General features: G+C 44.6%; 1 protein-coding gene across 2 annotated transcripts; it reads left to right on the top strand.

Moving 5' to 3' along the window:
* Positions 1-608: 608 nt before the first annotated feature.
* Positions 609-3718, top strand: LOC123154076 (uncharacterized). 2 transcript variants are annotated; one of them, XM_044572875.1, is made up of 4 exons: positions 609-1089; positions 1323-1472; positions 1680-1746; positions 3525-3718. In XM_044572875.1, the coding sequence occupies exons 1-4, from the start codon at positions 1040-1042 to the stop codon at positions 3579-3581; spliced, it is 324 nt and encodes a 107-aa protein (XP_044428810.1). In that variant the 5' UTR covers positions 609-1039; the 3' UTR covers positions 3582-3718. The 2 variants fall into 2 exon arrangements, with proteins under 2 accessions (XP_044428810.1, XP_044428811.1); XM_044572876.1 differs by lacking the exon at positions 3525-3718 and adding an exon at positions 2972-3069.
* The last annotated feature ends 8594 nt before the right edge of the window (positions 3719-12312 follow it).

Consider the following 12312-nt stretch of genomic DNA (forward strand, 5'->3'; position numbering starts at 1 on the left):
GGAGTCGCCTCGGCTGGTAGTGTAACGGGACGGTGCGTCTTAGACCTGAGGCCTGCTGGGGCAGGCGAGTGGCGACGACGGGGATGAGCGGTGGTGGAGCCAAAGAACTGTGGCCAGCGACCACTCTTAGGGTTCATGTGCCTGCATGGAGCGACCACACCATGGGAGGAGGGAGGCAAGACCGGCCCTATCTCATCTGAGAAGGAACCCATAGGTAGGGGAGGGGAAGGACAAAACCCTAGATAGGGTTTGCCACTCACCCTGCTTCGAGCCGGCGGCGATTCATGGGGCTGCTATTGGTCGATGGGCATCACCGTCGCGGCTGAGATGGACCACGCCATGGAGGGGACCTGGCTGACGGAAACATGAGGAGCATGTAGTAGAGGAGGGATGGGGGAGAGGACCACAGGGCTGGCGGCGGCAGTGCAACAGATCGTGCCTGCGTGTTTTTTGCCCTAAACGATCATCCAGATCTTGTGTTGGACTGTTGGTACGAGGGTCGGAGGAGCAGTAGAAGCGGCCTTGTTTTCCTGGTTTTTGATGCGTGCCTAGACCGGAGAGAAAAAGAAAACGAAAGGTGGGGTTCGCTCGGGAAATCCGGTGGGGAGGAGAAGTAAGGCCTGGTGGCTGCTAAGGAGGTGCTCGCCGGCGAGCGGGCTCCGGCGGCCGCCTAGCGCGCGGAGTTGGATCGGGGCGCATCCCCGCGGCCGTGGTTGTACTCGCTACGCCGCCTGCCCAAAAGAACCGGTGCTCCCCGCCGCCTGCCTCTCTTACCCATGTGAAGCTACCACTCCCTTCCTCCTCCGCCAGCCCCAAGAGTGCCCACCCCGTTGCCCGGTCGGCTGCACCAGCGCCTTGCCGGTGGCGCTCGTCGGCCCTCCCCGCCGGCCCCGCGCCGTGCCCGTCGTCTCCTCAATCTGTTGTCAGGGGACATGCCAGCGCCCTCCCAGTGGCCCTCGCCGGCCCTCCCCGCCGTCCCCGTGTCGTATCCGCCATCTCCCCAATCCGCAGCTAGAGGACACGCCAAGAAGCTTCAGTCATGAGGCCGTCGCGCCGGAGGTCTTCCATCTCAGATTTGTTTTCTTTACGGTATTTCCTCAGTGATGTGATGCTTCAACTTTTCTTCCAGTGCTTCTCAAATTGATGTAACCAAGAGTATGTCGTGGATCACCATTTTAGATTCTGAAATTTATTGTCATCTACCCGTCGTTCTGAACTTCATTTGTCATTTTTCAGCGATGCACATTTTTACTGTCAGGTTTATAGTCATCAAGCAGTCCTAAATTTTAAGGTTATATCAACATTTATATTCCTGATTACAGGGTGTTGTCAAGAATTTCATCATGGCCACTGCTTTCCCACCGAGGTATTTGCCGCACGCAGCCATGCACAAGTGTCGTCACTTGCATCTCCTCTGTGCGTTCCCGTCACTCCATGCTGCACGAGGCTGCAGTCACCACACCCTTGAGTAGGTAATTCATCAATTGATAGTTTTTGTCCCTGCCGTGACTTGCATCTTTCTACCTTGCTTCAAATTTAATTTGATTGAATGTCAAATAAAGATCAACTTTATCTCTGATTGATTCATGGAAGTGCAAGCTGAATTATATTCAGGATATTCTGATTATTACTTCCAAGTTATATTCTAACACAATGTCTTTGGTTTAACAACTTGCAAGTGTTTCTTGTACTGATGTTAACCTCATAAAAAAGACTCCCAGGTGGACATCTGCTATAAATAATCAGGTACTTCTTTCTCATTATCAAATTCGAATGCTCAGTGAAACTATCCAATGGATGGACTGGTTGTTTAACACTGAATCATCAACACTTTATTCTCATCTTATCTCCTCTTCCATTCACTGAAACATCTGCAGTGCACGCTTGTTACTTCTTTGACTGCTTGAACATAAATATTGAGAAAACTCAATTTTCTATGGGCATGAATAATCTTTCGATTCATACATAAAATCAAAATGTGGTTCCAGTTCCAGGAGGTATGGCATGATTTCTCTGCTGGCGTGTGTGTGTGTTGCTTGTTTGTCTGTTGCCGGCTGGATTGCACAGCGGCGATGCCGGGAGCCGGGGGTCATTGGAAAAGTGAGATGCCGACGTCACTCAAAACGATCCTTGCATGGTATTGACAGAATCATCCACAAATTATTTGATGGCATTGACCCTTGCTTGGCACGTGCTTGGCATTGACTGAATCCTACATTGGCGAGCTTGTATCCCGACCAACCTCTTTGTCTTCATTCTTTTTTAGAAGCTAACTCACTTGGTTTGTGCGCTCCAATTTGCATATAGAGAGGTTCAGATGTCTGGCCAGCTAGGCACTGCCTATTTCTCTAAACCTGAAAATTCAAAAATCACTTTAGTTTTCACTAACACAGCTAGGGCCAACACCTGCTATCAAAAGAGCCTCAACAGTGGACGGGGTGGCGGAGTAGTCACGTACCAACAATACAGTAACTGCTAGCTATACTTCTGGAGCAAATTCTTTGTCGTAGTCATCAGGCCGCAGATGGCGTTGCCGGGATACACGCCCACCAAGGTCTCCGGCCATATAGGCCCGTGAGGGATCCAGGGTGTTGCTCTATGCAGCATCATGACCACAATGGTGACTTTGTTTTGAAAATACTATTTGAATGGCATCACAACATTGAGTACATATTTTTTTCAACAGTTGCTTTATTTTTATACCATGTGAATCTCCCTGGGTTAGCGCTTGAGACGTGCGTTACACACGGTTAATTTTTCACGATTTATTGTTGTTGCTATTTCCCACGAGGTACTTGATAAAAAGTGTTCGGCGTGTGGTGCTCTTCAATGACTTGTTCTCTTTGAAGAGCAAGCAGTAGAGCATGAGAGTGCCGTGATCCTCCAAATTCCTGCTCGCTTCTATACCCGTATATCTGTTATTTTTGATTGATTTATTCCCTTGAATGCTACATAAGAGGTGTCTTTGCAGAGCTTAAGAACAATTTATTTGGTTGGAGCTAACTAATACTGTATTGCAAAGGGCCAGACAGCCAACCAACTACAAATGGACTGCCCGAATTTATCCATGTGTTGGGAATAGATGATATTTGATGATTTGAACCTTGCAACGGTAGGGTTTCCACATGTATCTACCTCAATTTATTTGAAGATACTTGTTGAAAGATATTTCTAATACTTTAGTGCATGTGATATATTATTTTAGATAGTAGTACTACTTTAATGTGGTGTGTTACATTTTAGCTGGCAAATGGGTTAAATTCATCTACACATCAGGTCATCAGCACTCAGTATCTCTGTGTTCTTGACATACAAAAACTATACGTGTGTGAACTCTTGAAGTAAAATACCATATTGTCTGCTTGATTGTTATTGTAGTTAACAAAATGTTTAAAAATTTAGCAAAAACATACAACATCCAATAATATAGTACTTATTAGCATCTATCGTGATTATCAACATTTATATTTGTAAGACATGTGTTGCACATGCATGTTTATACTGTTTTAAGTTTTCAACTGCAGGGGTGTGAGACATCAGCATGCTCTGTACATAAGCAGGGAGTTCAGGGGCAGAACTGAAGGTAGACTCGGGTGCAGTTATCCACTCCTACTTGCTTTCACTAGAACAGCATATTACACTATGAAAGCAAGATCATGCACTGGCATCGGTTTTATTACTCCACAGATGTGGGTCATCGGCCATGACAAAATATGGGATAACAATATTATGGATACAAGATGGCAACATAAACTTCGCAATTTTATGATTTGTGATCTCGTAGATTTTGCCATGCGGAGGACAAATGATTCTGGCTATATGCACTGGAGTTTAATCCATGTAAATTTGGAGAATCATATGTGTTTGAGATGATTTGAGAGTGCCCTTACCGGCCGTGTAGGTCCACGGTAATTCAATTGTTCTGATTTGTGTTCCTTTTTTACTTAACGGAGATGTATTTTCACTATTAAGTGTAATAATTAATAACTATTGGATGTGTTCCGCAACGCGATACACGATGAGTGGGATTTTCCTTGGCATGAGCGGAGATGCCTTCGAATTACTAAGTTTTATTTGGTTGTCTGTTTCATGTGTTAGTTCTGTATTGTACCAATGTTCATTCAAATGAAATGCAAGGTACTACAATGATGAATGTATGATATTTCCATAAAATTAATAAAATATAGGACATTGAAATGTAGGGGTTGAGGTTTAGAGGTCTGCTGGAGTTAAACAAATTGTAAGTGAGGATCTTTATAGGTGAGTCCCTATGCGTTGATTGATGGGAAATGTTTTAGGGGACCTATGAGAGTTTCTCTGACTCTGGTTCATGACTCCTTGAAAATCCTCCCAACCATTCCTGTTTACACTAAAAAACATATTTTGTTACCCTTTTAATTATTATTTTTAAAAATTTCTTTAGTGAATTCAACTTCATCATATAACCGAGTTTTGCTTTGAGCACGCATGTCGGCCACACGACAAGAGCTGGGAAGGAGGCAGAGTTCATAAAGTACATGTTTGACCGTGACAACCCCAAGCATGTGTCCGCGTACCTGATGACGAGGTGACCAGGTGAATACAACTCATGAGAGTGCGAGCTTTGAAAGAGGATAAGTAGAACACATATTAGTCGCGAGGGAACGCAAGAATTTTGTTTTTCCTGTTGCAACGCACGAACACATTTACTTGATTAAACATAAATAAAATTAATATAACTTTTTTATATTTGAGAGACGTGTGTTGCACGTGCATGCTTACTAGTGGGAGTTTAGGAGTAGAGATCAGCTTCGATCATGCCGGCGGCACCAGCCGATAATTTCCCTGGCAAGCTGAGACGTGTGCGTCACCAGTCATCGCCATGCTCGCTAGATTTAGCACGCCGATCGAACAGCAAAAGCCAACCAAAATACGTGTTTGCTACTTTGCTCTGGATACTCCATATAAACTTTTTCTAGGGGATCCATATTTTTTTTGGTTTTGTAGGGTCTTGAGGGAATCCATATAGCTTTTGCATACAACATTTGATAGAGATAATTAAAAGAGTGAAATTGTTCATCTAGACGAGACGAAGAATTTTCATATTTAACACTTTTTCATTTGAAGTCATCTAAATTGCGTTTTCTAGCATGCGATATTCTTGTGTCAACACGTGAATCTTTGAATTTGTCGCAACTTCTGCGGCAAGCTCCGTTTGGACCATCTTAATTTCTATGTGGATCATCTGCAAGAAGTCCATCCAATGGTGAATTCCAATCATAAATTTGACTTCGTCTTGTTATAGCTTCAAGCCACTCTCTGCGATCAAGCCATTTTTGATCGTCAACACACTCCACGAGAGGAACGAATCCCCAGCCACCACCTTCCCTAGAGCGGGCGCAAGCTTCACCGGTGGCTCCTCCAGTTGTATTGAGGTGATGGGAAGGGAGGAAGGGGGTGGCGGCATCTGCTAGGGTTTCCCCCAGGCCGCCAGAGGAGCGAGACGAAGGGCGGGGGGGGGGGGGGGAGGGATACACCGAGCCAGAGAAAAAAAAACACCAGGGTGGCCGGGAAAAACTTGGTGTGAAGCTTTTTTTGGTTGCCTGCACCATGGACACCCTGTGTGAGAAGCTTGCTAGATAATCCAATCTTAGCCAGATTGACTTATTCCGCCCGATGCAGATGCACGCGAGACATAAGACACAGAGTGATGGCAACACGCTCTCATGACGTGTGTGGTGCTTTGTTTCTTCTGAAATGGTTGATGGATTAATGGAGTTACACGAGTGTATAAAGCACCTAAACGTGCATACACTAATCTTACTCAGCGAATGTTTCTAAGTCGAGACTGGATAAGGCCACCGTATCATACACTGTTATTCCCAACATTGCAGGGGTCCTTCCAACAGACAGAATCAGGGCGGGATAGAACGACGCACGAGACCTGCAGGTGTAGCCTTTGGCCGGCCATGGCTGCAGATCACATCCGATTGCAGGTTGGGAGGACTTGCAATGACACTTAATGCGAGGACGCACTACCGGTCCTGGAGGCGTCTCGTGAGCACACTGATATCTTCTACCTTGGTAATAAAAAAATTATTCCCTAGTGAATGCCATTGTAGGAGCGCTGATATCCAGTTATGGACGACTTGTAGGACATACCAGACATGTAGTTTTATTTCCGATGCCTCCTAACCCTAGATTGAACTGGTCTTGCTTGGACTCTTTTGTATGTGTGTAGACGATCGAAAATTGTGGCACAAATATACTCCTACATTCGAAAATCTGATAACTTTGCAAGACCACATTTCATCGGCTGTATATTGGCTCTATATTGATGTAGAGGCTCTTCGTTGCTTTTTATGGAGCACAAAGATATATTCTGGGCCGCTAGTGTCCAATGCCACTAACATGTGCACTTTAATTTTCCGTCAGCCGGTGTAGACCCTCACCGATACGTCCAGATGCGCTTACCTTTAATTGGAAGGAAAAGTGCAGGCAGCTGGCCTGATATGTGTTCGTCATAAATCAAATTATTCGAAAACAAAGTCACCGGCCAATAAGGTCTTGTCGCATGTCACTCATAGTCAACGTTCTCCTTTCCTTCAAAATCGGGAGATTCCGATTGAGCTCCGTTTGGTCGGAAGCAGGGAGATTAAACAATTGTTTAAAAATTAATGGTTCGTAATTTAAAGACTCACCAATGTGTGTACTACTCCCTTCAAACGTATATTTAAGCCTCTTCCAACGTTCATGTGGCCAGATGAAGTTTAAGCACATTGAAGAGTTTACCAACTAAAGTACCCAATGGTGCTTAATTTTTCATGTCTATGCTTTTTCCATGCATTATTGAGCATCCTTCATTTAACTGTTTTTCCTATGTTTACGCATTTGGCATTGTTTCTTCAACGGTTGCCAAAGTGCTCTCTCATTCTTAATTGCTTTGTAATATTATATTTTTTTTACTTATGTGGCATGCTTAAAACCTATACACTATGAAACACTAGGAAGGGCCATACCCTCCTGCCTGCGTGTCCATGACACGACATTAAATCCACGGAGTATTAGTTAGACCTACTAAATCAGCCAATTGACATGTGCTACCATTTCTTGGCATGCGGCTGCCCAGTTTTATCGTCTTGTATGCATGCATCAGTAAGCCCGTAACTACCTTCACTAGAGGAAAATCTTGCTTTCCGTGTTTTAGTCTATAAGCCGTGAACTTTTTTTTCGGGTACTGGCTTATGTTCCTCTAAGCCGAGTCTAGAAAAAAAACTCGGCCAATACAGAGGACTCGGTTTATGGCCATCTATAAGCCGAGTGTGGCAAAAATGCTCTCGGCACAGGGAGCACGCGGTATCTACTATGAATAGCATCCGGCTTACAACTCACAAGCAGTTAGTCTAGAAATGGTTCATTCTTACATGTGGAGTGTACACTTGGCCATAATGCGATAGAGTAGGGTGTGGTTGGGTTTTAGTCCCGAAGAAGGTTTCCTAGCAGTGTTCTTAGTCCATTGCGGATGACTCAAGTTGTAAAACTTCAATAATATTGGTTACAATACTTTGCTTGAAATAAAGTTGGTCTCTACGGGAGCTCATAGAAATCTATATTTGCTTTTTACAACCATGTGACAGTAGCAATGCATGGACAAGGTTCGGACCAATTACAGTGCACGAGCAACCCTAGAAGAATAATGAATTATGATATGTTTATTTTCATACGAGAGAAAAAGGTACGAGCATGAGCATACACTAGTAGAAAACAGGGAACTAGTCCCTGTTCCAGAGGGCCTTTAGTCCCGGTTCTGGAACCGGGACTAAAGCCTAAAACCTTTAGTCCCGGTTCGCTTATGAACCGGGACAGAAGAGGCTCCACGTGGCCACTGCGGGGCGCCCATGCAGGAGGACCTTTAGTCCCGGATGGTAACACCAACCGGTACCAAAAGGTGGCCTCGCGTCAGCAGCTGGAAGTAGCTGGGGTTTTTTTTAAGGGGGGGGGGTTAGGTCTTTTGGAGGATTAATTTAGGGGTTTCATATTGTGTTAGCTAGCTAATTAATAGAGAGAAGTGAACTCTCTTTCTCCGTGCTTTGTCGACGCTAGCTACTATACATATAGAGAGAACTCGGCATGCTAGCTAGTAACCAAATGAAGGAACAATTAATTACACAAGATCGTCATGAACATATACAGAGAGAAGTGACCTCTCTTTATCCGAGAGATTGGTCGAACAACAAGTTTTCGTATATTGATCCGATGCTACTACATATATACAATATAACATCTCTTACAATCCCTAACAACTAAAATCAATTTCCACATGATATTCTCCCTTCTCATTTATGACGTTTTCAAGAAAGAATCCCGCCAATTCCTCTTGAATCGCTCGATGCGATCATGTGGTAGGAATTCATCCCGCATCTGCGACATCTAATTTAAAGAAGGGGGTCAATACATATATATGAATGAAACTCAACACAAACGATGGTAATAAAATAAAATTGTGAATATTATTGTTTACGTACTTCATATTGTTTTGCAGAGTAGCCCTGCTGAGAGGTCGCGGTGTAGATGAACTCGCAAACGTAGTATCCACATAAATTATTCCCGCCTTCCTGCCACAAGACCTTTACGAGAAATAGAGTTCAATCAAACTGATAATCAAGAATAATAAATGGTATTGATGAAACTATAATAAATGGGAGATGCGCGGAACTAGCTAGTACTACTTATTTTCGGGTGTGTAAATCGCAGTTCCCTCGGCAGTCCCGGAACTATTCCGGAAAACTCTTTCCAAATACTGTTGGACAAAGAAAATAATTACTTGATATTAGGAAATGAACAAAGTTGCCGATCGCGATAATCACCGATTGAACTTGCTTATGGAGCATTGCAGTCTTGTCCGCATAGTCCTGGGGAACTTTTCGTCTCGAGTCTAAGATAGTTACTACTCCCCGGTCAAGCTTAATCTCTAGCAGAATAAAGTGGAAGCTGCGCACGCATGCATAACTCATCAAATACATTACTATAACCTCGAGTAAGTGAAAGGGAATATGCACAAGACAGTAACGCTCACTTGAAGTTGCAAGGAAAGAGTATTTTCCCTTTGTTTTGATTTTAAAGTAACGATTGTCGCAAGTTGTCCTCAGTATCTCCGACTCTGTTTTTAACCGACCATTCATTTATGGTATTTGGGTTAATGAACCCAATGTCATAGATTTGTGCTTTTTTGCATTCGACGATCTTCAATCTGTATATTACAGTGAGGGTAGTTATATATACATGCAATGAAAGAGCTGAGCTATAGAGACTTAATTACAGAAGTAATACTTACAGACAGTAGCAAGTCATGAGTTGTTTGTCGAGGGTGTCTTGATTGTATAACTGGAATAACTCCACACATTGAACAGGCAACACCTCAGTTCCAACGAGGTCGTGCTCCTATTTAATTCCCAGCATCAAAGTATCCTTCCCAGACTTGCTGCATGTATCCATGTACCATTCATGCAATCTTCACATCATTGTTGTTAGAGGAGGATGATCAGGTTTGACGAGAGGCTTCCCGTACTCGTATCTGAAGATGTCCACCTCCATTATTTCAAACTTCACATCATCGCTCAGGTAATCAGAAGGATTGGTACCGGGCACTAGCCACGGATGATTAGCGATGATATCGCTAGACACCCTGAGCGGGGGGGGGGGGGGGGGTTGCTTCGCTTGTTCGCCGAGCTGGGGAATTGTTTTCCCACTTCTTCGTTGTGCTAATCTTGCATCACTAGAAGTACTTCCCGACCGCTGCGCTTCCTTATATGTTCTTTCAATAATGCGCTCATAGTTGGATTGCGGCGGAGGCGATGGTAGTCGCTAAAGGGCATCCAGAGTGCGCTTCACTTTCACCGGATCTAACGTTTCCTTCGGAGGTGGAGGTTTCCGTGCAAAATGTTCATGCACTTCGGCAGCACAAATTTTTGCGTTTTCCTCGTCGGTCCTCTCATATGGTAAATTTTCTGGAGCCTTGAGGCTTGGACCGTCACTACTAGAAAAAGGGCTATAGATGGGATTGACACTAATGGCGCACCAGAGAGTAGGTGCGCCATTAGTATATACTAATGGCGCACCACCTTCTGATACGCCATTAGAGTTGAAACTACTAATGGCGCACCAGGCAAAGAGTGCGCCATTAGTATCAATTTTTTTTTGAACTAGCGCGCCTGTCCAAACATACTAATGGCGCATCCAGATAAAGTGCGCCATTAGTACTTGTAACTACTAATGGCGCACCGGGAAAAGGGTGCGCCATTAGTACCAATTTTTTTTGAACTAGTGCGCCTGTCCAAACAAACTAATGGCGCATCCGGACGTAGTGCGCCATTAGTAGTTGTAACTACTAATGGCAAACGGTGCAAAGGGTGCGCCATTAGTATTAATTTTTTTTAAACTAGTGCGCCTGTCCAAACATACTAATGGCGCATCAGGATAAAGTGCGCCATTAGTAGTTTAATCTAGTAATGGCGCACTGCGGATCAGTGCGCCATTAGTAATTTTTTTTTTGCAAAACTACTAATGGCGCACCGCCAGAAGGTGCGCCATTAGTTACCTGGATTACTAATGGCGCATTTAGTGCTGGTGCGCCATTAGTAAGTGGGCAGCAACAAGATATTTTGGACAGCCCTCTCCTACCCACACTCACTTTCTCCCCACTTCATTCTCTCCACCTCCTCCTTGTCTCGGGTGCCTCCTCTTTTTCACCTCATTTCCACCATAGATTCATTCAAATTAAGTGGTTAAATTACCTTGTTTTAATAGGTAAGTAAGGGGGAAAGCTATATTTATGTTGTTCTCCCTACAACAATGTGCACATGCACTTTTTACGGCCTAGCTAGATCTATGTATGTTCGTGGTGTTGCATATGTTTGTGGTGTTGCAAATGTGTTTGTGTTTGGAGGTGTACCGGTATTTGAAATGCGATAGTTGCCAATATTTTGCCGAAATGTTGATTCATTTCCATTTCGGCGAGAATTTTGGCATTAAGCATTCTTTTTGGTCCTATTTTTAGGGAAAGTCATGCCAAATTTTTGTTTGGTTCTAAAATATCGTTTTGCTCTACCCCACAGGCGACCATGGTCCGCACGATGACCGAAGGCATCGTGAATAGGTTTTTGAGGTCCGCGAAGGCCGAGATGCTTCAAAAGAACGAGACGGAGATAAGATGTCCGTGTCGAAGATGCAAGCTGAAGAGCCTTATTGCGGACCCGGATTCCGGGCAGGTGCGGGACCACCTGCTCTTGCGTGGTTTCATGGATGGCTATCGGTGGCAAGGTGATGAAGATGACTACGAAGTCGTCCATGGGGGTGGTACAGCACAAAACCTTTATTAAGAAGACGTACAATGACCGAGGCCAACAGAGGACGGACGGAGATATACTCAAAGAGCACAACTCATGTTTCACGCGTTGGTTCAAGCAGAAGCTTCTGTCGTACCCTTTACATGAGGATTCTTCCGCGGAAGAACAACTCATATTCGCCTTGTCACAGGGCGCCGAGCACAACCTGATGACCTATGAGGCGTACGATATCAACGGCTACACATTCTACACCGAGGCCAAGGACATGAAGAGCGATGGTTATCAGAACTCCGGGGTAACGATGGAATCCTACACCGGTAACGACAAGGACAGATACTACGGAAGGATCGAGGAGATCTGGGAGCTGAGCTACGCTGGAGAGAAGGTCCCGATGTTCCGTGTCAGATGGGCCAGTCATAAAAGAAGACCGGTATTTCACCACCATGGTTATACCCGAAGCCAAATCCAAGACCGCGGGCGCAAACGTCACCGCGAAAAATGAGCCATGGGTACTGGCTTCCCAAGTGGACCAATGCTTCTTCATTACCGACCCGCCAAAGCTGAGTCGTGTTGTCGTGAGGAGAGGCAAAAGGAAGATCATCGGAATGGATGGAGTAGCCAATGAGCAAGACTTCGACAAGTACGGCTACCCGAGGATCGAACATGACGACGACGATGAAGTAGCAGCATACACCACAAGAAGAAGCAGGACCACCCTACCTAAAGGACGTCCGTTCCATAGAAGAACTCCATTTGCGAAAAAGAAGGGCAAGAAGATTGTGAAGAGATAGCTAGCTAAGATCGATTGTATTTAAATCGTAGACTTCATTTCTCGATTGTATTTCATGGGCACTTTTTGAACTATCATGAATATTTTTTAATTTCATGGACACTATCCCACCTCGCCAGATCCGGTCCCACTCCATCTCGATCGCTATCCCACCTCGATCTCGATCCCCCTCCATCTCGATCGCTATCCCACCTCGAT

Source organism: Triticum aestivum, chromosome 7A, assembly GCF_018294505.1.
Source record: "Triticum aestivum cultivar Chinese Spring chromosome 7A, IWGSC CS RefSeq v2.1, whole genome shotgun sequence".
NCBI lineage: Eukaryota > Viridiplantae > Streptophyta > Magnoliopsida > Poales > Poaceae > Triticum > Triticum aestivum.